Source organism: Berghia stephanieae, chromosome 1 (assembly GCF_034508935.2).
Source record: "Berghia stephanieae isolate SIO BIC M18660-M18661 chromosome 1, UCSD_Bste_1.3, whole genome shotgun sequence".
NCBI lineage: Eukaryota > Metazoa > Mollusca > Gastropoda > Nudibranchia > Aeolidiidae > Berghia > Berghia stephanieae.
Genome location: NC_088360.1, coordinates 59384341 through 59411889, shown reverse-complemented (window position 1 = coordinate 59411889; position 27549 = coordinate 59384341). Strand labels below are relative to the sequence as shown.

At 31.8% G+C, this 27549-nt stretch overlaps 1 protein-coding gene across 12 annotated transcripts in view; it reads left to right on the top strand.

The window, feature by feature from the left end:
• Window positions 1–26386, top strand: part of LOC144978480 (dual specificity protein phosphatase CDC14AB-like) — a 43626-nt gene extending 17240 nt beyond the window's left edge. The window contains exons 12-16 of one of the 12 annotated variants that reach the window (XM_078924627.1): window positions 412–624; window positions 2105–2146; window positions 5884–6055; window positions 12111–12139; window positions 17287–17493. In XM_078924627.1, the coding sequence (XP_078780753.1) occupies window positions 412–624; window positions 2105–2146; window positions 5884–6055; window positions 12111–12139; window positions 17287–17332 (502 nt within the window). In that variant the 3' untranslated portion in view covers window positions 17333–17493. Of the gene's footprint in view, window positions 1–411; window positions 625–2104; window positions 2147–2387; window positions 5230–5883; window positions 6056–10158; window positions 10208–12110; window positions 12140–13840; window positions 13901–17286 lie in introns of those variants that run through there. The other 11 variants (XM_078924662.1, XM_078924693.1, XM_078924646.1 and 8 more) reach the window with 11 other exon arrangements.
• Window positions 26387–27549: the final 1163 nt, after the last annotated feature.

Sequence of the window (27549 nt, the reverse complement as noted above, 5' to 3'; positions counted from 1 at the left end):
ACCAGGACTCTCACATATAAAATATTGACGGAATCATATTAAATGTAACATCACTTTGACAACATGCATGACTTTTTTGATTGGGTTTTTAATTTTAACCCCTCCACAATAGAATTTACTTCTTTGCAACTTGACTCTTTGATTGATTTTGAAATTTAAAATATAATCCAAGCTTGTGAATTCCTTTACTATCAAATTTTTAATAATTTTCCCTCTTATCCCCTTTCCCCATTAAAAAAAAATTTGACATCCACCCCTTCTTCCTGAATGGCATTTTAAAAAATTGAAAAATGAATGAAATTCTGGAATTGATACCTTCCTCCTCTCCTTACTCCCTCCCTCCCCCCCCCCCCCCCCCCCCCCCCCAAAAAAAAAAAAATTCCACCTTCCCGGCAAATCAATTAAATGCAGCTATGAAGAAACCAAAGGTCACAAGCGTTCCACCACACAGCCAGCTAGGCAAATGGGTAGTAAAAGTGCTCAGGGTATCATGTCACCTCTAAAGTCATCGAAAGTGGCCTCTCACAGTGCCAACAGTAACCTCAGTAATACAAATGGGTCCCTCTCATCTAAGCGGCACATGACTCGCCACTCCTCTACCACCTCTAGCACCAGCGGAAAAAGGTTAGTTTTTTCTACAGCTGTTGCTATACTATACGCTCTAGCTTTTGTTTTACGGCTTTCTCAAAGATTCATAGCAAAACCATTGCCAGTACGGCCATAATCTACAACTGTTTACAGTAATACTCTTGCAAGCATCTATGCAATCATGATTAATTCAAGATTATGATATATATATATATGTTATTTATTGTACATTTTTCATATAAGAAATTACTAAAACATCTACATTCAAGATAAAATTTGTAATATAAGCATGTTAATTTGTATTTTATCCAACTGCTGCAAAGAAATTTTGTACTTAGTAAATGGCAGCTTTCCACATGATTTTCCATTTATCTCATTCATAGTCATTTTTTTTTTTTTTTTAGATTTTTTGTTGACAAGGCAGATCTAGTATATATTAACTCATCAAATATAAAACCAAAATCTCAAACTGTTCTAAGTTTTAAGTCAATTCTTGTACTTGGCAAAAACTTTATTTTTCGTGTTTCAATTTCTTCCTTTGGATTGATATCACCAGTGTTGAGACATCCATCATTAATACCCCAGAGTTAAAAAAGAGAAAAGTTTTCACATGAAAACCAGTCTATAAATAGTTGAAACATTTAAGATACATTCAAAATTTTGCTTATGAAGTACAAATTGCATGATGTACTTGAGGGTCTAACCTTGTGCAAAGCCTTGCCTGGATACCTCCTTTCCTCTACAATAAATTTATGAAACTTTCTCTAACACATTTTCATGCTGGATAATTACAGTAATTAAGTCGCTCCTTTTTTCAAATACTATTATTTTCAAACAAACTGAAGCCTTGCCATTTAAATTGTCCAAATAGTGGATTCAATACAATGAGCTTTTGATAGCTTAGTTTGTTTTTGTTTTTTTGTTTTTTGTTGTTTTTTTTTGCCCCATTCAAAATCTTACAGAACCCTTTCTCCCAACCCCACCCCTTAATCAGGACAATTTTACAAAGTTGCCAGTGACTACCTTTGCGTTTATATTAATTCGATTAGATTTGTTGTCATTGGTTTTAGATTTGGCATAATCAATTAACTTTTTTTTTTTAATTTAAAAATATTTCTTTATCTTCTACTTTTCAAATTTCCCTGGAGTGTTATATATACACTTCTTCTTAAAAATGCTACAAGTTTGGTCTTTTTAATACCCTGACTCCCTGGATGGTAACATGAAAACAAATCAGAACAAAACAAAAGAGAAAAAGACAAAACTGGGTAGACCTCTTTTCTGTTAGTATTTTAATGTACAAACTGAGCAACTTTCGTTTTTTTTGTTTGTTTTTTTTTGTGTGTGTACAAATCTCTAATTTGCCGCAAATTTAACCTTTTTACAGTACAAATTGCAAGATCGTGCACCTTATGCCATGCGTTATATTAGACACAAACACACTTAGTTACGAAGAAGAAAATGTACAAATCAAAAAACAATTCTATGTATGCTGTGTGTGTGTGTATCCATGCAGAAAGCACCAGGCTTACAGTCTGAGGAAAAACCTAAATTCCAGGTATGGGGGCTGTTGTGCCTTGAAATTGTTGATGGCCATTGCTCCTTCTCTTCCTCCTCATTTGCTGTTGTTTGGTTATTTATAGCTTCACAAAAATGTCTTCTTGAACTTGGTTTTAGTCCTTTTATATGTTAAGTGTTCTTATGTTGATTTTTATAGTATCAGTTTGGTGTTTTTTATGAAATTAAGTTTGACTCACCTGTATAAGTTCATCCTCCATACTCAAATTTTTTTCCTTCAGATATTTTGTAGACGACTGTGTGTCTTTTCGTTTCATCCCCCCATTTCCTGATTTCAACGTTTTGAACGAAGCAAATTATTTCAATTTTGGGGCGTGCCTGGCATAAATAAGGATAACAGCATCATCATCATCATCATCATCATCATCATTTTGTTTTTAACTCAGTCCAGTTAATCTTATCATCATTATCATCATCATGCTTTTCTCAGCACTGTACTTTATTATTGGAAATGTACCATCAAAGGTAAATCGATGTATGATATCTCATCAGCCATATTTTTTAAGTAGAAAATATGGCAAGATGATTTAATTCGCTTATAAGGCACTACTTACGTTTTGAAGGAAGGGTTTTCATGTTATAATAATTGTTATAAAGTTAATCTGTACATCTTCGGTTTGCCTTTGGGATGGTGGAATGCATTGCTGTGCTTCTAATGATGTAATGGAAATAAATGCAAATGATTTTTTTTTTTGTGACACCCACCACACTTGTAAAATTATTTTAAAAATCAAAATCCTTTTTTATTTCTATGATTATGATTTATTTTTTTGAGTTTTTTTTTACTTCAATGTGTCTTTGTCACTGAATCGAAATGGAAAATCCAAGTTGAGTTTTGTCAATATCATGAAATGATCTTTTGTTTAAAGTTCCTTACTTTAAAAAAGAAAATTAAACATTTTAAAGAATTATTTTTCATAAATCGGTTTCTTTTTAATGGTATTAAACTGGAATGTTTATTATAAACAAGGCTTAAATAAGATAAAGAAGATAATTTATGTCCCTTTCAAGAAAATGTTTCTTTCTGTAGATCGCAGAAAGGATGCTATGAGATTATTGAATAAACAAAATGAAAATGGGGTGTAGGGATGGAGATAGTACGAGTGATGTAAGAAGATGCCTACTTAGGTTGTAAATGTTTTTATTATGAGTGAAGTGAGAAAATGTCTGCTTAGATTATTTGTTCAAAAAGGAACTTTGAACAACACCCTGTCATCTTAACAATTCCTACTTACCATCATAACCACAACAGGTCCCAGTCGGCATGCAGCCACAAAGACTGTCTTCATTACTTGTTGTATCATTACATGGATGAAGGCTAGCACCTGCAAAATATAAAAAAGTGATGGTTTTTCGATCAAAGATGCTTTGTTTCAAGTTTTGCTTTTAATCATTTATTTATTTATTTATTTTTTTTAAATTGAAGCCTTTTCACCTTTTGTTTTTGTTTTATTTTTTAAATGTGATTATTTTTTTTGTTTAATTAATTGTTTATTTTTTTTGGTGGTCTTTTATTGTTTTGTTTTGTTCCCCCCACTGAATTTTGACGTCGAATCTTCGAATTTTAGTTGTGAGACAATATTTGGATGTGAATTTTTAAAAAAATTAATTATGATATACCCAGTGTGTTCAATTAATTGTGTTCATTTTATTGTTTTATCTCAGTCTTTTAATTTTTTTTCCCCATTAGAACGTCTTTACTAGTGATTTAAAATCAAGTCATAATTTTATGATCTTTTCTTATCTGCCTGAAATAGTTTGCTCCGGTTAAAGGAATTGCTCATTTAAATGATATATTTCAACATTCGAATAGATGAAGGGAGGCTCATGATTTTATAAAAAAGTAAAAAACAAAAACAACTCAACCCTTCACATGTTGATGACAAGATTACTACATTTTTTTCATTCCATTTTGACAAATAAAATCAAAACATTAATCTGATTATGCCTTCCGACAGATTAAGTTCCCCGTTTTATACCTAGCTGAATCAGTGATTTAAAATCAAGTCAAAGTTTTATGAATTTTTCTTAGGTGCCAGAAATAGTTTGTTGCAGTTAAATTAGCTCATTTAAATAATATCATTGAACATTTGAATAGATTTAGGATGGGTCATGATAAAAAAAAACCCCAACAAACTCAACAGTTCGTTATTTTGATGATACGATTACTAGATATTTTTTTTCCTGATTTGAAAAATCAAAAATTACCATATGTGATGATGCCTTCAGATAGATTGATTTAAATTTTAAAAATACCATATGCCTTCAGATAGATTGATTTAAATTTAAAAATACCATATGTGATGATGCCTTCAGATAAATTAATTTAAATTAGCTCATTTAAATAATATCATTGAACATTTGAAGAGATATAGGATGGGTCATGATAAAAAAAACACCAAAAAACTCAACAGTTCATATTTTGATGACACGATTACTAGATTTTTTTTCTCCTGATTTGAAAAATCAAAAAAATACCATATGTGATGATGCCTTCAGATAGATTAATTTGTTTGTGTTATTATACCCTGAATTTCTATTCACTCAGAGAACAAAATATTTTGTGCTTTTCTTTACTGTCTTAACAATTGTATTTTCAAGTTTTTCTCATACTAATCTTATAATGAAATTAAAGAGTAATGTATGGATTTCCACTTTGGTTGGAACAGTTCACTTATTACTCACTTACAGTTGCCTTCTAATGGATCAACATCAACATATAATTTTAAAAAAAACATCAGTTTGTATTGTGATTTGATTTTATATTTAGAATTGATTAAAAAAGACGAATGAAATATTAGAAAAGTAGAAAAAATGAGTTAAAATGACAAACAATTAATGAATTTATCAACGAATTAAGCATTACTATACCTAAAATTCTGAAGATGACATGAGAAGAAATAAAAATATCCAATGTAAATTTCTGTGTTTTTTAGATTTAGACCTGGGCCTTTGTATAGATATCAATTTATGCAGTAAAAACAATTTTCCTTTTTTCATCCATGAATAACAGAAGAGAAAAAAAATAGCCGAAAATGTTGACGATTGTGAAGAGCAACTGTATGCCACTATATATATATATATATATATATATATATATATATATATATATATATAATATATTATTATCATATTAAAAACATTTATTCTTTCACTGAGCTATATTTATTTGAATTCTTTTATTTTTTTTGGATTCTTATTAATTTTTGAAACTATATGTTTGTATTCTTGTTGTTTTTTTGGTGTTTTTTTTTGTGTTTTTAATTTTTTTTGGTGGAAAGTTTGTTGCACGGATGAACGTGTGTCTCAAGTATGTATTCCAGTTAAATGTAATATTTAGTGTTTATTATGGTAAATTTTACAATTATTCATGCTTGAAAATATAAAATAAATGGTACCTCAATTTTTATATAATTGAAGTCTTGTATGATTCGGAGTTTGAATGCTTGTTTTTATGTGTGTGTTTGTTTTGTTTTTGTATTTTTTTTCTTTATTGAAGTCATTATAAAAAAATATACAATCCATGTCATTTTGACATGAAAATCTTATTTAATCAAGATCTGAAAACATTTGTCTCGCTCTTGGTAGTTGTTTGTCATTGATCATAATCATAGATTTAAATGACTAGTCCTCTCCAAACATTGATAATTTACACCCTATGAACCATCTAATCTCTGGCTAATCTCCTCATTGTTGACCAACAATGACAATCAACAGCAACCTGCGAGTGACGGGGATCGGGGTGGACAGTCACTATCACAACACTTCCAACAACCACCACCATCACCATCATCATCACTCTACTATGACTTCAGCTGCCTCTGCCACGGCTGGCAGTGCTGCCACTTCCTCCTGGCCCTACAAATATCACTTGCGCTCCAATCACACTGTAAGTTTGTTGCCGTTGGGTCGGTTGGTTGGTTGATCAGATGGCTGGTTGGTTTGGGGCACCAAGTTATATCCTGATTGCTGATTACTGCTACTACGCACCTCATCATCCTTGCCTAACACATTATCATAACTATCCTACTCCTTCATAAACACCTTGCTGCTCTTTCCCCTAGTGGTATGACTGCTGATGACTGATCTTTTTATCAGTCTTCTAGGGATATTTGATATAGTTCTTAAATAAAAATTTTAGCAAAGCAAAACTTTAAAAGTGTCATTAATAATAATATAGTAAATACCTTAATAATTAAAATTAATTAAAAATAATTTTTAAATCGAAAATAATAGATATTAGAGATTTCATAACAAATCTCTCCCCCTCCCCAAGATTCGGCCCTTTTGCAACGGCACCATTCTGAGGCCTAGTCATTCCATGAAGGAATATAGATAATCCATTAAACAGGACGTCAGGAGACAACAGGAATCACCCATGTTGTCCAAGTTGGGGTTAAGAATCTTGCCCAAAGAAAAAAAAACCTGAAAGTGCCTGAGGTGGGGCTTGAACCCGGTATTTTCCGGATCACAGTGCAATCCCTTAATCACTCTGCCACTTCGCCCCTATATATCAATAATTTCAAGCTATTTGAAAATTAAAAAACCAAATTTGGATGCAAGTTTTTTAATTGTGAAAAATGCAATCAATGACATATAACAACAGCAGTGATTTTCAATGAATTGAGTCTTTTGTTTGCAAATGAAATTCGTAGTAGTAATTAAACAAATGTAGAAGTGATAAACTTTTATCGGTAAAAAAACAAACTTAGATCTAATTGATAAATGACACGTGTCATGGCTGATTTGTGTGCTACATTTGTCATCTAAGAGTACAGTCTTGATCATTGACTTTGTCTATCAAGAGGTCAAATGCCTCTATATCAATACGCATGGTAGATTCTTTTACAAATATTACTCAGCATATTTGTAAGCTTATTAACGAATTTCCAGGTATTCTTGATATTTAGTTCGGGGTTGCTTATTAATATCAAGATTTAAAGTCAATCATGCTTGCCAGTTACAGTGTTACAATTGTGTAATTTAATCATTTTGCTCTATAAATGTACATTTGAGAAAATTCACACAAAAAAAAAACAACACAACAAAACCAATAAATAGATACATAAATAAATAAATCAATTTAAGAGCAAAAATTGCCTTAAGCTATTGAATTATTAGGTTCTCTAATATTTTGGCATAATGGATGAGGATTGATAAAATTTGGTGGATTTTGAGCTGAGAAATGACATTCATGATCTCCTGCCCCTTTGCAAATGTGCTCGTCTGAAGTTGTGTTCTCAATGAAAACAGCATTTCTAGAAAATAATTTAGTTGTGAGTCATTTCAATTTAAAGCGAATTGCTATATCTTGTGTATTGCAATTTGTTTAGTGCATACTTCTGTTTCTCTAACTCACTATGCTTTTACTTTTAGAGAGAGAGATTTCGGCTTAGAGCAAATAATGAAATTCCAAATGGCATTTCCTATCCTTGGGCAGTTTAGAATAGCCACTACTTTAAATACTTGGTAAAAACCGTTGCCTTTAGTCCCCTATTAGCATGATGGATAAAGGAGGTTACACTGCATGCTTCCTTGTATAATTATATGTAGTTTATATTGTTACTCTGTTGGAAAAAATGCTTTTTAGTTTTGTATTCCTTTTAATATTTGAAAATTGATAAAGCCAGTAGATTAGAAAATTGAGTTTGCAATTCAGCTCCTAGAACAATATTTTCCTTGGCTTAGGAGGGTGGGAAATTACTCTCTTTGTAGGAAGTTCCTGTTAGTTCTCAAGTTCACTTATTATTGTTTATTTTTCTCATGATAAATTCTGTAAGCTCCTCTGGGCCCAATGTTATGAAAGCGGACTAGATTGTTTTTTACTAGTCTAGTAAATGACTTGCTAGTCTTATTAGTCTTAAGCCTAAGCAAAGTATGTGACTAAAAAAAAAATCATATTTTATGAACGTTTTTTAGTCTCTGAGTAGCCCAATAGAAGTGGGCGTTATAAGGACGGCGACTAATTCAGCTATTTTGTTCTGGTAAAATCAAGCTCTCTAGTGCAGGATGGCAGGTAAGATACCAGCCTTCATACTTTCAATGCAAAAGATTTCCAAAGAAGAAATTAGCAACACATCCGGTATGGATCAAATCATGTGATAGTGATATTGAATGTCGATTGATCAGACTACAATGATGTTCATGGTCGACTGTTATTCTATATTAAGGCCAATGAAAGTTTCATTGAAACTCAAAACGAATTGAACCAAAAAACAAACAAAACAGAAAGTGTGTTCTGATGAATCACATTATTTCAGTAAGTTACAATGCCAGCAGAATAACTTTTGTCTCCACTATACTTTCTAATCGTTTTTTTTTTGGTTGTTCTTTGTGTTGAACCCTTCGACTTCAAGTCTCTGTTCACTCGCAACTCGCTAGCCCGATTTACGGGGTTTAAAAAAAAAAGTTTTTACCAAAAAAAACGTGTACTTTCGATGATCTGCATTTATCTTAGTTTTTAAGCCACTCTCAATAGTAACAGGATACTTCTTGCCTGTCATTTGTAACCGACCTATTTTCCTTCTGAATCACTCTCTCAATATAAAAATAGATGCTATCTTGTTGACGCAATGATGTATCCTAGTAAGACTATGCTTGAAGTCTGGCCTGAGCAAATGACTAAAACTTGGCTCAACTTACTCCGAAGGTTCTGTGATTTTAGTCTGGGACTTGCTTGGTCAGCTCACATAAAATCCGATTTTTTCAAGTACTTGACCAGTCAGAGATTAAGCGCTAGTCCGTGTTCATAAAAACGGGTCCTGTATTGACAATTTTCATGACATAGGATGACTAAAAAGTTTGGGGAGCTAATTATACTTGCTTAATCGTGGCCCCTCTATACATGGTTTTGGATCCAAAAAGAAAGTTTGGAATATAGTTTACATTATTTTCTTTTACATAATGAGTGCTATCTAGTGTTCAGAATAAGTTTTCTTTGTCCTTGGTGCTCGACAGTCCATAAGAATCAGAAACTGCTTGGATTATTTTTTTTTTTTTTTTTGGTCTTTTTCGGAATTTAATTTTATATCAATTACGTGATGAAGAAGGATCGCCAAAATTCTGATCAATCCATGTCATGATACAAATGCAGGCTGTTGATTGTTTCATCCCAGGGTAATTTTCCTAAATATTGAGTAAAAATCCAACAAAAATTATAATTCTTTTTATGATCAGGGGGCATAAGGTTTGGTGAAAAGAATTTAACACTATACAAAAGCTTTAAAGTCCAGATTTTGAAATGGAGAGTATTTTCTTTTTCTCTTCTCAATGAATTAAAAAAACAAAAAAAAAAAAAAACAATTAAAATATCTAAGTCAATTTATCGGGAAATCGTCTTTCAATGTCTTATCATTTCAAGGAAAGATCTAAATAATCTAGGCATCAGCTCCAGCCCAGTGTCACATAAAAAGCATATAAATATCTTACCAAAGGAAAAAATAAATAACAATATGCATAGAGCTTATCTAAGATGTTATCGGTTGAGAGTTGGTGTAATGACTTATCTCCTGGTCAAGTTAGTTCAAACCTGAGTTATACAACCATTGACAATTGAGCTCAAGCACTTTACACTTCATTTTGATATTAAGTAAAACCTTATCCTACCACTGTTGGATCCTTTGTTTTAAAAAAACAAACAAACAACAGAATGATGAGTTAGTGGTGTAAGCAATAGTTTTATATCATGAATTGAATACAGTCTGTTCTGTCTTGAAGTTGACTGTGGCTCTGGTAAAATTCAGAATGGTTGATGATTATAATTGGGAAACTATTACTCTTGGGCCATGGGTACATGCAATAACTATTCAAAATTAGCTGGCTTGTGATGGACAGTCATTGATTCTCAGAGTGTGCATTTGTATTGTGAAATGGACTAACCATAAATTTAAAGAAGGGTCTCTTATGATTACACTTTTATTTTGTTGTCAACATGATCATGTTTTGACTTTTTATAATATAAAATGGTCCATTTTGGCCTGTTTACTTCAACAGACCTATTTAGACTCATTCCTAAGCTAGAAAATCCCAAGTCAATTTGAAGGTGAGCTATTCACGTAGAAATCAAAATTGATATCTAGAAGAGTGATTGCAAATAATATGCACACCTGACTTACGCTTAATCTGTGCTCTTCACAGGCAACGATACGCTCTTTAGTTAGTTTATTGTGAAGAGAACGTCATTGCATGCTATTATGTTAGTCTCTTTATTAAAAATGTATTGTTGGGTTGGATGGAATAGAAGTGGAATATTCTTAGCATTATAATAAATGTGGGGTGGTGTATCTACAATTTTATGGCATGATAACTTTCCGTGAAGCTTTTTTGTCTGTGTAAGCTTTTTAGTCTTGAGTAGCAATAAGCTAAGCTCTCTTTGTCTTTCTCTTTCATTTAAGCGCTTGTGAGCTAAGAGTGTTGCAGGGATTGGACTCTAATATTTCTCTGTGTTTTTACCATCTTACTTTTTTTGGGTGCTGATATGACAAAAGTAGCAAAAGCACTGGTATTGGTAAATGTTAAATATTAAATTGTTGGCTATTAAATTGCAATGACGACATACTTTAAACTTCAAAGTGATGCTTACTTTCCGGTACTCCAGTACCATATTATGCTTTTGACAGTCATCCACTTATTCCAAAATGATACACCATCCTTTGTGGTTAGTGGGCGTAACTTATTGTGGTATTGTCATGACTGTATTGAGATAATTAATACTAATTACTTTTATTGCAAAATTTGCAAAGTAGAATGAAGTCGCTTATCATTAATCAAAAGTGTATGTGAAACAAATCAAGAGGTTGTTGACAACGACTTTGGAAACAAACAAAAGTATGAAGCTTTTAATCCTGCGAGACCAAATATACTATGATATTCTCCATCCAGATAGGAATTTATACATCAACACCTTGACAGTTTTGGTTTCAGTCTACTCTAACATGATCAAAGATATTTTCTCCCATCATTTATATAAATCTACAATATAATCATAGATCTTGCCATTTTTACTAAGAGACCAGTAACAGCATGGATGATGCTGGAGGTGAATAGCAGTTATTAGTCTATGTGAAAATAATAAGGTTTTTGTTTTTAAGCCTTTTCTTCGTATAAGATGATAATGGGATAAATTATTGTTTTAGAAAATCTAGGCAAGTCATTAAAGGGTTATTGATGATTTGAGACTGGAATCCTTCGAATCTATATAAGGTCCATTGAGCTGGATGTATATTGTGTTTTCTGATGGAGAGTTTAAAATACTACCCTTTTTGGAGAAAGTGCAAGTTTATTGACTCAGTTTCTGCCAGCTTTATACGTCTAGACACTGCTGCATGTAAATAATCTAGATTCTTCTTTACCCAGGTATTCTATCAATTGTTGTCGGGATCCCTGTATTAAGACATTAGTCATATCCTATTTTAAGTGTAAAATTTAAAAGATATACTTTGATTGTTGAGATATCCTTTGACCTGATAATATTTTCTCACTCATCACTTAGAAAATTATGATTTACTTGGAAATTCAAGAACTTAGCATTTTGTCCTTATAAATTTTTCTTTCTGTCCTCCGAGGATAAATTCAACTTTCTTAACGACTTTCTGCCTTGATGAACGATTCAAATATCTAAATTACCTTCTCCTTCGGTCAAATTGCTTTTCATCATATGTGTAATTATGGTTGGAAATGGTGAATCACTACGAATATGATTATTATAGGTAGAGTCTACTAATACATGTTTTTATTTTTATAATATATCCTAATGAAATTGGAGGGGAGAGGGAAGGATCTGGTGGTGAATTAGTAAGCTAAAATATGCTTCTATTGTATGTTAAAGAATGTATTAGTGTCTATATTAACAATGCCTCCAACTCCAAACTGATTTGTGTGTTGTTTTAAAGTTTATTTTTGACTTGGAAGAAAACTGAAGTTTCATTTCAATTTCTTCACTACAGACTATCTCTACCGACCACTTGCTTTTCAGGTTGGTTCAGCACAGACACCCTGCGTTGGTGGAGTTTATTTTTTCTTTCAGTTATACACAGTTACAGTGTTTTTGTTACACAGTCATATCATATAATTTTTATATTTTCTGCGTGTGCTTCAGATAGAAAGTTCAACTTTATTGTTATGCACATTTTCTAGTTAGGATTATCCATATTCCAATTACAGTTTCAATAGTTAAGTTTGATTTTGCAAATATTTTTTTATGTGTGTTTTTTTATAAGGCACAAGCGTCTTTTAAAAATTGTTTTGTTTTCCATTTTACAATTTATAACTCATATTCTAACATTGTTAGTGCGCGATGCAATTTTGCGAAGTCTTAATGTTCGGATGATGGTTGGCAGGGGTCTATTGACCACCCCTGGTGTTAGGGGAGGTCACTGTTGCTGTTTCTTCTATTCTCCTTAATCTCCTTTCCCATGCTGCTTATCTTTGTCTTGGAATGAGATCACTTGGTTTTGTCCAGGGCCTGGCTGGTGTCCTTGGTTGGATTGGGAGTGGAGGTGGGGGGAGGGAGACAAATGTATAGTTTTAATTTTGGAAGATGATCTTTTTCCCTTGTAAACCTCTTTCTGCTATGTCCAAATTACATTTTTTGTTTTTAATGTAATATTTTGGACAACATTTGAGTGTATTCCTCTTATTAGGATGTGACTTTTAGGTGATTTGTAGCTAAGCACATTGACAGCTTGCTCTTGTATCTATTTCGATTCTCTATTTGAACTAGTCCCCTTTAATGTAGAATTTTTTGGTTATACAATTTTCCTTTTTAGGCACTGATACGACTTAAAAGTAAAAGTGTTGCAAAATCTGTAAAACCATTAAAAACAAAACAAACAAAAATTGCTTTCTGACACTTATAAATTTAAATAGTCCTGATGTTCGCAATTTGATTTTTAGTCTCCTTTGCTGCCACACTCTTGAGTACATGTATGAGGAGATATGATTGCACTGTATATGTATGTCAGTACTATTCACTGGTTCTGGAATGACCTTAGATTAGTGCCATGAAAGCATGAAATGCCCTTTAAAACAAAAACAAGAGAATATGGGCATCTTTATTAACAATGACTTTTTCTATTTTTGCGGGGAAATATTTCGTTTAAATCAAAGCCCCATCTCCACTGAGTAGAAATCTATTTGAATTTTGAAAATCCATTCATAAATAAAAATGTTATGCAGTTTCAAAGGTGTCATTCATTTGGATGACTCACAAAGAGAAAAAAATAAGGAAAATATGGGACGCTTTTTCTGCGTTTTATTCTGGTTTGTGGCTGTATCTCGCTTAATACATGGAATATGATATTGAAACTTGGCAATTTTAGGGCAAATTTCTCAGAAAATATGATGAAGACATCAGAAGAGCTCTAAGTTTTAGAGCTGTATGACTAGGTGTTTTTTTTTATAACTATGGTCAACCGTAATTTTGTCTCCCCTTCTCACTCATTGAATCGCAAATTGGGTTGGTGTTTTGTGATGATATGTGAAAAGTACCTACCATATTTCGATGAAATTTGAAACCTAAATAGATGAAATATTCATATATATCCTTATTCACAGCAAAATCTCTGCTCTTGATGGTTTTAGAAATATTTCACTCAAAAGAGCAAACATCTGTTTTTAACGGTTTTCTAGTAATAATCTAAAATTACTTCTTTACTAATTTTGTGCCAAATTTCAGACATATCTATTGATAAAAAGCGTCATAATGAATTTTAAAAAATAGTATAAACGAAATCTCGGTGTCCTATATTTTGCCTTGAATTTGCACGATTTCACGACTGAAACGAGGTCCAAGGATTTGCGATCGTCATTGCTATCTTTATACTTGATGGTACGGCAATGGCAGTTGACTAATGCATTAAATATAATATTAGTTACTCAAGGTTTCATCACATTTAGGGAATCTTTAATATCAGACAAACTTTATAAAGAATAACTTGACAAAGACCTGGATCTCATGTGTTTTGTTATTATATTTGACTAACATTTTTAACATGTTGCATTTTTGGCAAGCTGCCGTTTTTCTTGTATGAGTATGAGGTTAAGAGTATTTATACAGTTTCACGACATTGTGAATGGTGACAGTTTTACTCATGAAATGACTGTACTGGAGTACTCTATTTAAAAAAAATTTTTTTAAAGATTACCACATTTTTTCATTTGTTACATATTTCTGATTCTTGAGGTTGGCATCTCTGGCTAGAAACATTTTAATCCAGCTTGCACTCTCTTTTCAAGCCACTGAAGTTGAATTTTTCTTTGAAAGTTGACAGAGCTGTAAGGCTTTGGTTTCTAATGAGATAAAATGGTGAGATTCTGGCATTGGTCATGGCATGAAAAGTGCTGATTGCCTGCCCTTCTAAAAGAGATTGAGGTCTAGTGACATCAGTTGGAGATGGTAAACACGATAATAGATACGTGGACAATGTCCTCACAGTTTGTAATGGTGTCCTGCTTGCCTTTTACATAATAAATAAATTCGATAAAAAATCCAACCACCCCCCCCCCCCCCCCCCCCCCCTAAAAAAAAAAACCACACCCAAAAATAGTTGAAAACAACGTATACCCGTCATACAAATAGTGGACTTCTGACACCACAGAAAATAAAATTGATGCAATTTATAAAAAACAAAAGCAGATAAAAGATGATGATTGAAGAATGGTAATTTTCAGCAGTCCAAGAATTTTGTTTTCCGAACTTGTCTAGTTTGTTACACTTTATGATGTAAACTGTGCTCAAATTACAATGCATTCATATAATGTGCTGGCATTGGAAAATCCGCAGGATATCGCACAAAGACTTGAAGACGTAAGAAAAACTTCTTTATTAGGGGCTCGGATGTCAAAATGGACTTTTTATCACCACATCATTTTATTATCATAAACCCTATTATTGCTCTGCTGAAAGCGTTTGTGATATTATTTATAAATTGGATTTCATTTTATGATATTAACCTGACTCAGTGGTTGCATTGGGAAGTTGAGGGCCTGATACAATTGAACTGCCTAATTCTTTTCTTCTTTTTCTTCTTGCATAACCCGAACCATTGGCTTGAAAACGAGCTCGCTTTACAAACAACTACAAAGTTATGTGTAGCTTTAACTAAGTAAATGAATACCAAATCAAGAGTGAGTTGCTGTGTCTCCATGCATTAAAAAATGTGTCTGTGCTGTGTTTCTTAAATACCTTTTCTTCCAGCCTATAAATCAATGATGTTTAATCTTTAAATTTGTTCTTCACAATTCAACAATTCTCTACCTATATCTCAAAACGAGTATTCTGACCATCCCTGGGGGTTTACTTGGGCCTCCACCCATACTGTTAATTTTGTTATCATCATCATCATTTATAATAATAATAATAATGATTATGATAATAATAATATTAATAATAATGATAATAACAATAATAATAATAATAGTTGTGGTAATATCACAGTGATCCATTATTTAAAGTAAAGCTTGTTTACGGCAAATTCAAGTCTCACAATTTATGAAACAGCCAAATTGTCTTATCAAAATGAATTTAGCATTGGGCATATTTGGTAAGAAAATAAGTTACCATAAATTTAGTGGCCCGATGAAAATGGTTTCAATTCAGATACTACTACATATTAATGAAGTTTAAAGGGACGTAAGAGTCGAGAGATAATTTTGTTACACTCGAACAACTCCTCGGGACATGCAAAACAGTTCGTGGAAACGATGTTCCATTTCTGAAAAGATTTGCTCTATAGTCCCTAAAATGCATTCTCTGAAACAATCACCAAAAAGAAATACTATTATTACTATGCTGATATTTCTGAGAAAGCTAAGATTGGTATTTCCTGTCACAAATATATTGAGGAATTTTTCTGATATTGTGGTTGTGATTCTCTGGGACCATCTGTATTCAAAGTAATTTACGACCAAATTTAATTCTTAAAGATTAAAATTTCTGTTTTGGTACATGCTTATGGAAGACTGCAATATTCTGTGTGTGGTTTACCACGACATAGTGTCATCTAATACTGTTAGAATGAAATTTTGTTTTGTTTTAAATTTAAGCATGGTTTTCAGATAAAAAGTTAGGGTTTGCAGAATTTGCATCTCAAACATGTTTGTCGCTTTTCAGTTGGAAAGTTGCTCCTTGGTCACACTGATGTATATTTTCTCCTCTTACATTTGTATAGAAATAAACAACTTTCATCTTATTTTTCATTTTATTTTTGTTTTACATATCTTGTTTAGTTTGTTTTTGGTTTTAACTAAACTTATATTTTTTTAATTTTAAGACCCGAAATATACTTTATCAATTATTCTCTAAAAATCCAATTACAACTTGCTCTTGTTGAGTTTCATTCTTTTTCTGCTTCTTTTTTTTAATAGGGTGTTAAAATATGATTTGAAATTGATATATCTTTGCTCTATTAAAAAAAAAAAATATTATAATTTCCTTCTAAAAATGGTTTGGTTATATTATTTTTCTTTTCATTTGATTTTTGCCTGAAATGCTCCCCAAAATATTTATTAGTTTCAGTTTCAGCTGCTCGTATCCTTGGAAATTGCCCTAAGATTAGCAAACAGAAAAAACAATACCAACACATATATGATTGTCTCCTCAGCTTTCTTGAATGTTATCCTGCTTCTCCTATATATATTCTCTCTCACTCTCTCTCTCTCTCTCTCTCTCTCTTTCTCTCTCTCTCTCTCCTTCTCTCTCTCTCTCTCTCTTTCTCTCTCTCTCTCTCTCTCTCTCTCTCTCTCTCTCTCTCTTTCTCTTTCTCTCTCTCTATTGCTGAATGATTTAATGAGTTTTAGCCTTTGCCAGAGATAAATCCAATAGTGTGTTGCCTCGTATTATTGATAATCAAATGGCTTTTACTTTATGATTATTGATAAATTACTAACAGATTACCATTGTTTAATGTTTAGGATGGAAAAAATAGGATAGCCATTGAACAATGGGAGGACCTAGACAACGTCTGAATGGAGTTTTTATTTATTTTGCACACCAGTTTTCCCATGGCCATAGATTCTATTAAGACTTGCATCTTTTTTTTTCTTACTTTATTTTTTATCCCAGGCAGTATTATTCTAAAAATTTGTAAGAAATTCTTTCCACTTTTTCTCATATCATTTCAGATCCCTCCCTCTATCTCGCACTACTAAACCCACCCTGATCCGATGATGGTGTCATTAGAAGAAGGGTATTGACTACGGTGTCTTGACTGTACCCATGGGATGTCTTCAATATGTATTTTCCGCAGTGTGTGACATCATTATGTTGTTACCCATGTTGCTGTTGTTATCTCACACAATCGCTCTTGTTGGGCAACTTTGAATTGTATTTAATATATATATATATATATATATATATATATATATATATATATATATATATATATATATATAATATATATATATATAATACACACACACACACACACACACACAAACATATTTGTAAATTAAATATTGAACATTCAACTGCTGAATTTGCATGCACGACGACAACCAATTTCCCTCTTCAATGGCTTCTTTATGTTGATTTTAAAGGAATTATTATTTTCACAGAAGTCAGGTTTTATTGTTTTGATGCTTTTTTTTTTTGGTTTTATTGATTTTTTAAAGGGAACTGTTGTAATTTTTGTTATGCATATTTGAATGTGGAATCAGGCAAATTTCTACTTATTGTGAAAGCTAGAAGGATCTACAAGACCTGAAAGTCTACAAAGTTGTGCTCATGTTTGAAATCGATTGAAGTGTGCAAACTTTTTATAGTTAAATTTTGGAAAGATAATGTTGTTTTTCCATGTTTCGAAACATGGAAAAACAACATTATCTTTCCCAATCAGTGGAAAATGAAAATGTGATGAAAATATATATATTTTTCTTTAATAAGTTAGTAAATAATTACTCTATCCAAGGAAAGCTGGAAAGCTGCTGAGTGCAAATTTTAAAACATTGTATGATTCTTGAATTCCATCAATCTGCAGCAGTCTTTTTTCTCTTTCGTGAGGAGTAAAATTTTTAAAAATTCATCTGGTTGCAGAAATGCGCTTGTGCTACAAATTGATCAAGATATTGATAACTTTGCAATTTTAAAATCTCTAGAAATCAAAATATCTATATCTTGAACTTGTGTATTGAATTCTTAGGGAACCTAGATTTTTTTTATGGAGATAATTCAAATGAATAAATGTTATTTTAAAAATCAATTATGTGTGATGTACTGAATGAAGTGTTGCTAAATAGTTTTAATAGTATAGAATAGTGAGGTATCTATTTTAATTCTTTAACCAATGTTATTGATGTGATATTTAGAAGAATTATTTGATACTCTTATATTATCAAAAATGTAATTGTATATAAAGTTAAGGTACAATTTCTGAGTCGAGAACTTTAAATTACACTTAAGAATGCATGGACATTTAAATTATGAGATGTATTGCTGACCCATTTTAAAGGAAAAGTCCGAGGGAGGAGAGAGAGGGTGAGAGTTTCAGAGAATGAGAGAGAGAGAGAGTACTTGATACAGTAACTTATTTTTACCATTATCTTTAACTGCCTATGTTTTACTAACCAATTACTATAACAAAGATTTTTTATTCCTGACAGTTTCAACAAACCGTCTGGCCCAACTACATTGATATGGTACCATAATATCATTTCACTATTAACGTAGGACTTCTGATGCGCACATTTTCATTTAAAATTTAAAAAAAAAAAAAAAAAAATATCTTTTTGCCTTTCCTTTTGTTGAGTGATAAATAAAGATTTGCCTGAAAATGCCCAAAGACAATACACAGTGCCATTGCGAGATAGAGACCATTCCAACATCAGATGGTTACCATGTACATATTGCATATTTATAGTAGAAATCGAATAAACCCAAATGAACAGAAAGCATTTTGAATCCTCATTTCCTTTCTTTAATAGTGACAGCAAATTGAAGAGTACTTTATGTTAGAGTAAAACTGATGGAAATTCAAATTTGATTTAATCTGTATCTCTGCATCTAATCAAACACTCAAACACTTGTTCATTGTCATGGGAGCCTCGGATGTGACGAATTAAATAAAAATTTACAAACATTTTAGTGAATAAAAGGAACAGAATGGGGACAGAAGAGAGAGAGAAAAAAGAAGAAATAAAACCCCTAATAGTTAAAGTAAGCTTTAAAGATAGGATTTCATTGAATGATTGTTTTTGATAGATTTATTCAGGAAATCCATATACCAAAGCTTTGAAACTTTGATTATTACAGCGTTGCTCTCAGATTTTTATGGAGGTAAAGATAGAATTAAACAGCTGAGATTAGGAGAATGGGAGAAAAAATAAATGAAATTTTTAATGACTTGATTGAAAATTTTGGATAAAAAAGAATGAATAAAGTGATATCCTTGGGGCTTAATAATGATAATTATAATCTTTATAGTTTATTATGTCTTATTTTGATTTAAAGTTCTTTATTTTATTTTTTATTCCAGAAAATTTTAATTTTGATTTTGTTTCCGATTGCTATTTAATGTTTCGGAAACATCGTAGTTATAGTTTAATATTCAACAGTTTAAAAAGGAATTTTCAAATTTGAATTATGACTTCATTTTGTTTATTGTTACATATTATCTCTTTCTAAGAAAATAATTATTTGTATGATATGGTTGGGTGTTAAACGATGGTTTTCTTTATCACTATTGAGCATTGTAAATAATTTCATGAAATAATCCCATTGGTTTTAATCCCACAAAATTAATTTTTACAATTTGTATGTATGTACCATTTCAGTCATTGTTGAATATATTTTAATTTGATTTAAGTGTTGAGGTTTTGTTTATAAATAGGATTGTGATGCATGTGACAGTTCCCTCTGACTATTCACCGCTTTTCTGATAGTTGTATACTCTGACAAAAATAATTGATGTAAACTTTCTTAGAAGCTTCAATCTTAGCTGTAAGGTTGATGTTTCTTTGTTCTTTCATTCTATAAATAAGGAATTCAAAAAGTAAACTATGTAACCAAGATAGAGACATTGATTTGGATTACCACCATTGAAGATTTTGAAGGCTTACTAAATTAAGTTATTAAAATTTTACGAACAGGCATTAGTTTCATGAATTGGATGTTACCTTTTTTTCTGTTAGTGCAATTCTTGTTCTTGTCACCGTGCAAGTGAACTGTCATTCAAAGTGTTATATTTATTTCAATTAATCTTAAATTTGTTTGTTTCCATCTGTCAACTGTGATTTTTACACATTTATCTTGCATATGTTTTGTTTGTTGATTCCTTCTTCAATTCTGTTTGTTAATTTTGTAATATTCTTAAACTAATAGATAATATGTATTTAACAATTACAATATTTTGGTTATTATGTTTCAAAGGGAAATGTTTCTTTCTTTCTGTTTCTTTTTAAAAATAATTAATGATTGGCGGAATTTGTTTCCTTTACTGCTTGTGACTCGTATTTTCTGATTTTGTTTGGAATTGGATGGGTGTGCTTTACTCCTTTACAATTTTGATCTCATTCCGTCACTTTGTCTACTTGCATTATTTGCCAGCCCTCTTCAATCATTTTATATTTCATTCCAATATGATAAAAAAAACTGTCTTGATTACTTTCATCCTTTATTGTCATAAGATTTGACCACTGTATTGAATGATACATCTGTGGATTGAGAAAAAAAAAATACATCTAACCTTGTTTTTATTTAAATTGATTGTTTACAGTTATTAGCAGAACTCTTTTTAAAACGTTCAATTTTTTCTTTACACTACAGTTTGGACCGAGATTGAGAGAAAAAAGTGATGTTCTATTGGTTTTATTATATCTTTACTTGACCAAAGGAATGTAACTTCATCCTTACTATGAGTTTTCAGTGTGCCAAGATTCCAATTCTTGGAATGTTTCTACCACATCACATCAACCAGAGATCAAGAGTCAGTCCGTCCACTAATGGATTTTTATGTTTGAAACCAGCGAGTTTAAGGTGAAGAGTATTCAATCAAATATTTAACTAATGAATTTTTTTGCTAGTGATTTGACTAAATTTATCAGATCTGAATCTGAATGCTACTCGAAGTAGATGTATCAGTGTAGGCTAATATATGACAGAAATATATGCCAAAGATGTGCTCTAACTTTACAACAAGCACAGTTAAGCAAGTAGTCTTTCAGAGCCACAGACTGGTGCCAATGCTTATCCCAGTTTCTATAGTGTTTAACAGACAGTAACGATTGCTTGCTACCATTGTGATAGGTTACATGCTTATCGCAAATTACGTTCTGCTTGATTTAGAAGGCTGAGTTATTCAAGCACTTCTGGGTGAACAAGGGAAGGGGATCATAAACGATATCTTAAATGTACCCGTGACATACCCTGCTCACTTTGCTTGTTAGGTGAGTGTTCTACCAAGTGAGCTAATTGGAGCCTTCTCAGGTTCCAGTGAAGTGTCTTTTCTATTTCAGCTATCATGGTCAGGCTACCTACTTTGCTCATTTGAATTGCTCACTGATTTTCCAATTCAAATTTAGATCTAAATCGTTATGAAAACACTGTAAAATATACATTGGAATGAATTATGATTTGTCCTCCTTTTATTAAAGATAAATTGTTGACATAAACGTTTTTCAATATCGATGAAATAGAATTTCTATGCAAAAATGATTGCAACAGTGTTCAGACAAGAATATTTTTAAATGTGACCATATCCGCTATACAAGTGTTATTCTACTACTGACAAGATTGAAGTTGTATTTGCTACATTTTATGGATTGCTATCTTCATCATTATAAATTCACAGAAAATAAACAGGATTTCCACTTTATAATAAAAGTGGTGTCTGTTGAAGTTAAAAATAAAAATCTAGGTTCTTTCACCCTTCCTGATTCAGATTTTTTAAAAAAATAGATAAATAGGAAAATTGATGAAATTATTTTTAGTAGATTTATTTCCAAATTGAACAAGAAAGGCTATCATATCCTGTATGTACACAATGGTACCTCAACCAGGCCATCCCATTTTACAAACTAATGCCTACATCAGATTGTTACATTGTGATCTGTGGGGAAAAACAAACAAATTATTCAACAGTTGAGAAAAATTGTCTTGCAATTTTCCTTCTTTAAAGGGAAATTTTACATTGATTGGACTTCAGGTGAAAATAGACTCATCATAATGTAGTTTTTATGTAATAAAACCGATTGTTCCCTTAAAACTTTGAGTTTAAATTGAAAAAAAAAAAAAAGCTATAGTGCCAAGGAATCCTCAATTTCATAAAAACTCTTTTAGCCCTGATTTTCTATAAACTAATCATATTAACTCTTTCAACGCTGGCTCTATATTCGTATTTCCATCACAAAATGGCAGACACCTGATAGAGGCAGCATGAGAATGACAAGCTAAGACAAAGCGACATTCGATTTTGGCGCATAATCTAATTAAAATATCCCCCATAGGGCCATTTGAATGTTCTGATGAAAGAAATTATACCATTGGTTCAATTTATAGTACTTTTGTAGAAAATAGGATTGGATTACATTATTAATTTTGCCTTTAAAGAAGGGCCACACTGTGCTACCATTAGTCAGTAGAACAGGTTCTGCTCTGACCGCTTAGTGCAGCCAATGGCACTGAAAGAGTTGGGGTTAACCTTTTTTTTGAACGACTAATGAATTTGTATTGTTTGTTGTGATTTGTGAGATATCAGAAGTTTTTATCGTTTTTGTGTGTGCATTGCATAGTCTACATAATTGTCTTATGGGTTTATTTACAACAACAATTTCGTCTGTATCAAATATTACTCAACCAATGATCTGTAGTCTTTTTTTTTTTTTTTTACATTTCAGTCAAAATGGAAATTGTAAAATATATATTTATATACACTCATAGATATTTAACCCCGTCATGTACTTTATATATCTTTAATTCTATACAAGACAGTGTAACATATAAATTACCAATACGGTTATGGCCTAAATATTGATTACTTTTTTTGGTTTGAAATAAGAGATTTAGTATCAGGCATTCGTCAAGAATGATATCAAAATTTTTAATTTCATTGATACAATATAAAACCAGGCATGGTTTTACAGAATATGCTTTCAATCTTTTGTTGTTGTTGTTATTGATGTTGCTGTTGTTTTAAAAATGATATGATAATGTAAATCACACGGGCATATTTTTACCATTGTATAATTCAAATGCCGTTTTCATATAAATAAATATGTAACATATTATGATATATTTATGTAATGAATAACATGATAGAGTACCATGTAAAGCAATCTTATGTAATTGTGTTATTTAACCTTACCTAGTCTATAACATCGACAATGACATTATCATGCTGTCGTTGATGTCAGTAGTAGTGCCTCAATATTTTAATTACAACAATGATGCTCTCTATGAATGGCCTCATACTTTCCTAATATAATACTTTTTAAATATCATTTTTTCTTCTAAAGTCATTTTTTCTTCTAAACGTCTCATTTGATTTCCCTCTGGACTGTGCCCTATTCTTAAAAATGGTCTTCCGTTGTTTTCATGAAGATTGTTGAGTGTACATTTGCATGTTTGTTTGCTTGTTGTCTTTTTTTTCTTTTGGAAAATGTTTGTTCAGTACTGAATAAATTTCTACTTTTAGACATCTGTCAAAATTTGTTTTTGTATGATATATCCGTATGAGATGAAGAACATGAAGAAAGGTGCTGAATGAGGTGGGAAGGGCTACTTTTGCCATAAGTCTTAGATTCTTAGTATTTTGATGAGCATTCTAGACTTATAAGTAAAGGGTTCTCCTTTTCGGTAATTGAGGAATTTATTTTCCTTAGCCTGTTACTTATTCTAAACTGGAAATTGCTGACAATACTATCTATATTCCTATTTTCTTTAATTGGTTACTTATGATGTTCATTCTCAATTCTCAATTTTTTAATCTCCTTTTTTCTCTTGACGTTTCCCACTTCCTAATATTAAAATCAATTGCGTCTGTTTGTTTGGAGATATCTGCTAGAGATATATACTTTTCTAACACTCTTAAGTAATGAGTTATGATATGATATATGATATTTTAAATAAAATTCAATTAATTTTCTCCTAGTGTTAGATAGCCAGAAGAGTTCTCCTGTTTAATTATTTTATATCTACCACTACGATTAGTTCAAGATAGAATTAGTTTAGTATTTGTGTATTGAAACAGATTTTGATATAATTATAGAATGAAATTATAAACTGATTTTATGATATGTATGCATTTTTTCAAACTCATTTCATCTTCGATTGTCAAATGATCATTTTTGATTTATATGCTAACATTTTGAAATCGTCATGCTCTTTTTCTCTGTGCCTTTATGAATTTAATACATATAGTTGTATTAGGATTATGTTGCTTGCTGGTCTTGGTTCTTTGTGTCTTATAATTCTGTAAAATAGTTTTGTAGGCGCTGTATTTCTCCCAGAAGCGAACCTTCTCCATATCTGATTGATTCACAATATTCTCCTTTTTTGAAGGATACTGTTGCTCTACACTGTGCGTTTTTAGAACCAAACAATAGCAAACTCACTGTCGGTGTAATAATTGAAAAAAATAAAATAATGCTGTGTTGTTCATGTTCAGGGGAAGGAACGAATTGTCCTCTTAGTATTTTCTACGTTTGAAAATAATGTCTGACAGCATTCCTCTATCCATATCAATATCTTTATCACCATGGTTATTGATATTGGACTTAAGTAAATGTTGTTATGTGCATATTCATGTTTGATGGATCTATTTCTGATGAATTGTTCAATTATTTTGTTGATTTTAAGCGCTATTTTTTATCTGAGTCTGAGAGTGATGGATTACAGCAGCTGGTGAAAGCCAAAGAGATGAAAATGAATTTGGTTGTGGGATTAAATAGTTGGGAGTGGGGGCCACATTTATGTGAAGTGTTTTCATTTTAAAGCCATTATTATACTCAAGAAGGGGGTAATTTTTTAAAAATATATCATAACAATTTCTTTGTTTACTATGATGTCATTTTAAAAAATGTTCAGGTTAATCAGGGAAACACACAAGGTTGGACACGAATAGGATTAATAAGCAACTAAAATAAATGTTTAATACACAAGATAGCACAAGCCATTAACACATAAAAAAAAACTAAAATAGAATAAATTAAGTGGCCTAGTAGTTAATCTTCGTTTTGTTTAATTCAACGATCGGCTGTTATATCAGTCCCAAATATTGGAATAAGCAGTACAATATCAGTCGGAATGGATATATTTTTTGGCACAAACTCTCTCTCTCTCTTTGCTCTCCTGGTTGCATTGACTAAAATTTATCTCTTTTTCTACCTATGGTGTAAGACTTATATGCGAGTCCATTGTTTACTAATGGGGACAATTTTTACAATTGTATGTCATATGAGATTGATTATCGTTAAAGAAATGGTTTCCTTGCAAATCTAAGTCTGTTCCTTGTTTGAATTTTCTCCATTGTCTCACCTTTTCTTGGATGTTATTAGTGTAGGCGTTTAAATTATATTTCTTTTCATTGGCGCTGAAATGATCTAAATGTGTTGCAAGCGCCATAAAATCCCTGTTAAAAACCCCAAACAAAACAAGCTAATGGTTCTTAATTCTATTTATGTATTCTATTTAATAATGATGTTAATTATCACAATACATTATCGTTACTCTACACAGAACCATTTTTGTATAGAGTTTGAAGTGTAATGATAACTTTAAAAAAAAGTTCGTTTTTTAATATTAGCAGCTATTTATTCTCTAATTTTGACGAATTTTTACGAATAGATTTAGATTACTTTGTTTTAAAGCAGCGATGTTTTATTTCATTTTTCTCCCTTTGTTTTTTTTGTTTGTTTTTTTTTAACCATACATTTTGATTTATTATTATTATTATTACTCCTAACTATCATTAACCAATTAACTGCTGTACTCTAGAAAAACTCAATTAAAAAAAAATTGGCCAGAAAACTCGTCCTTCAAAATATCGATCGATTTAAATGATGTCCCAGGTTGTTAGCGAGATTTTGGTAAGAGGAGGGGCATTTAAATCCATCGATATACGAGTTTTTCCATTTTTTCAGAGTACGGCAGTTAACTGGTTAATATTAATTCTAATTAATTTTAAAACAAAAAAACTTTTATGACCTGTCAATTATTACCTCGTGTTGCCCAATTTCTTTGTCAAAGAAGATGCAAGATTTTTAATTGAACCTGAATACACATTTGTACCAATGACAGTCTTCTGTGATTTAATTTTTTTATGGATGCGGATCCTGGATTTATATTTGGCCTGGACTTTTGGATGATATCAGAAAAGATACACATTCTCAGATTGGCCTTGTTTTCTGGTCTTACATTTTCTTGGGTGCTTTAAGTGCTTTTGGGGGTCTTGATAGTTCAGTTGGTAGAGCACTCGCTTCACATGCAAAGGGACTGAGATCGATCCCCGATGAAGTTGAGATTTTATTTCTGTCCACCTGTCCACCCTAGCAAGTCTGACCGGTAATCAGAAGGTCTAAGTCTAAGGTTCGATCCCCAGTCGAAGTTGACTTATTTTTTCTTAAGCTGGGTGGGGTTCCGACCTCCCATAGTGGGCAGGGAGGTACTTGATGTGTCTTCTATCCTCCTGTATCTTTTCCAATTGCTGTCTGTCTTTGTCTTGGAATGTTTTGTCCTGTTCTTGGCTAGGAGGGAAACAGTCGAATGTATGGTTATAGTTTTGGGAGATGATATTTTTTTTCCTTGTAAATAATCTCTCGGTTATGTAGTTATTTTTTAAATTTTAAACATATGATTTGTAAACATTTGAAGTGTATTCCTCTTAGTGGGAATCTTGTGCCGGTGTATGGGTGAGTCTTTTAGGTGATCTCAAACTAAGTACACTGATAGTTTGCTCTTGCAATCTATATCTGTTACCTATTTAAACCTTTCCCCTTTGTCTTACTTTTTTCCTCTAGAATGTTTTTACTATCCAATTTTCTTCCTTTTTTACTGACGCTGATATGACCTAAATGTGTTGCAAGCGCCATAAAACCCTTATAAACAAAAACAATCTGTCCACCCAGCAGAGATTGTGTCGCTAGGTTGGTTAGATCTGTTGGAAAGTATTTTCCTATAGACGAGCGTCCTTCCAATAGGTAGCAGGCAATTACTCACTCTAATGTGTACCAGTACCAACGGGGCTAGCGAGACAATGATGACTTGAGGTTGTTACTGTTATTGTATTAAAATCAAAGAAGTGATTAGGGGAGGGGAAGATGGCGTGAGAGAGATTGATTAATGAAGAGTGTAGGGACCAGATACCAGATTCTAACTCTAAGGTTAAAACCTGGCATGCTGAGTGGGTCGTGCTGGCACACGCAAAGGAGGGCATAATTTCACTTGTTATTGAATGA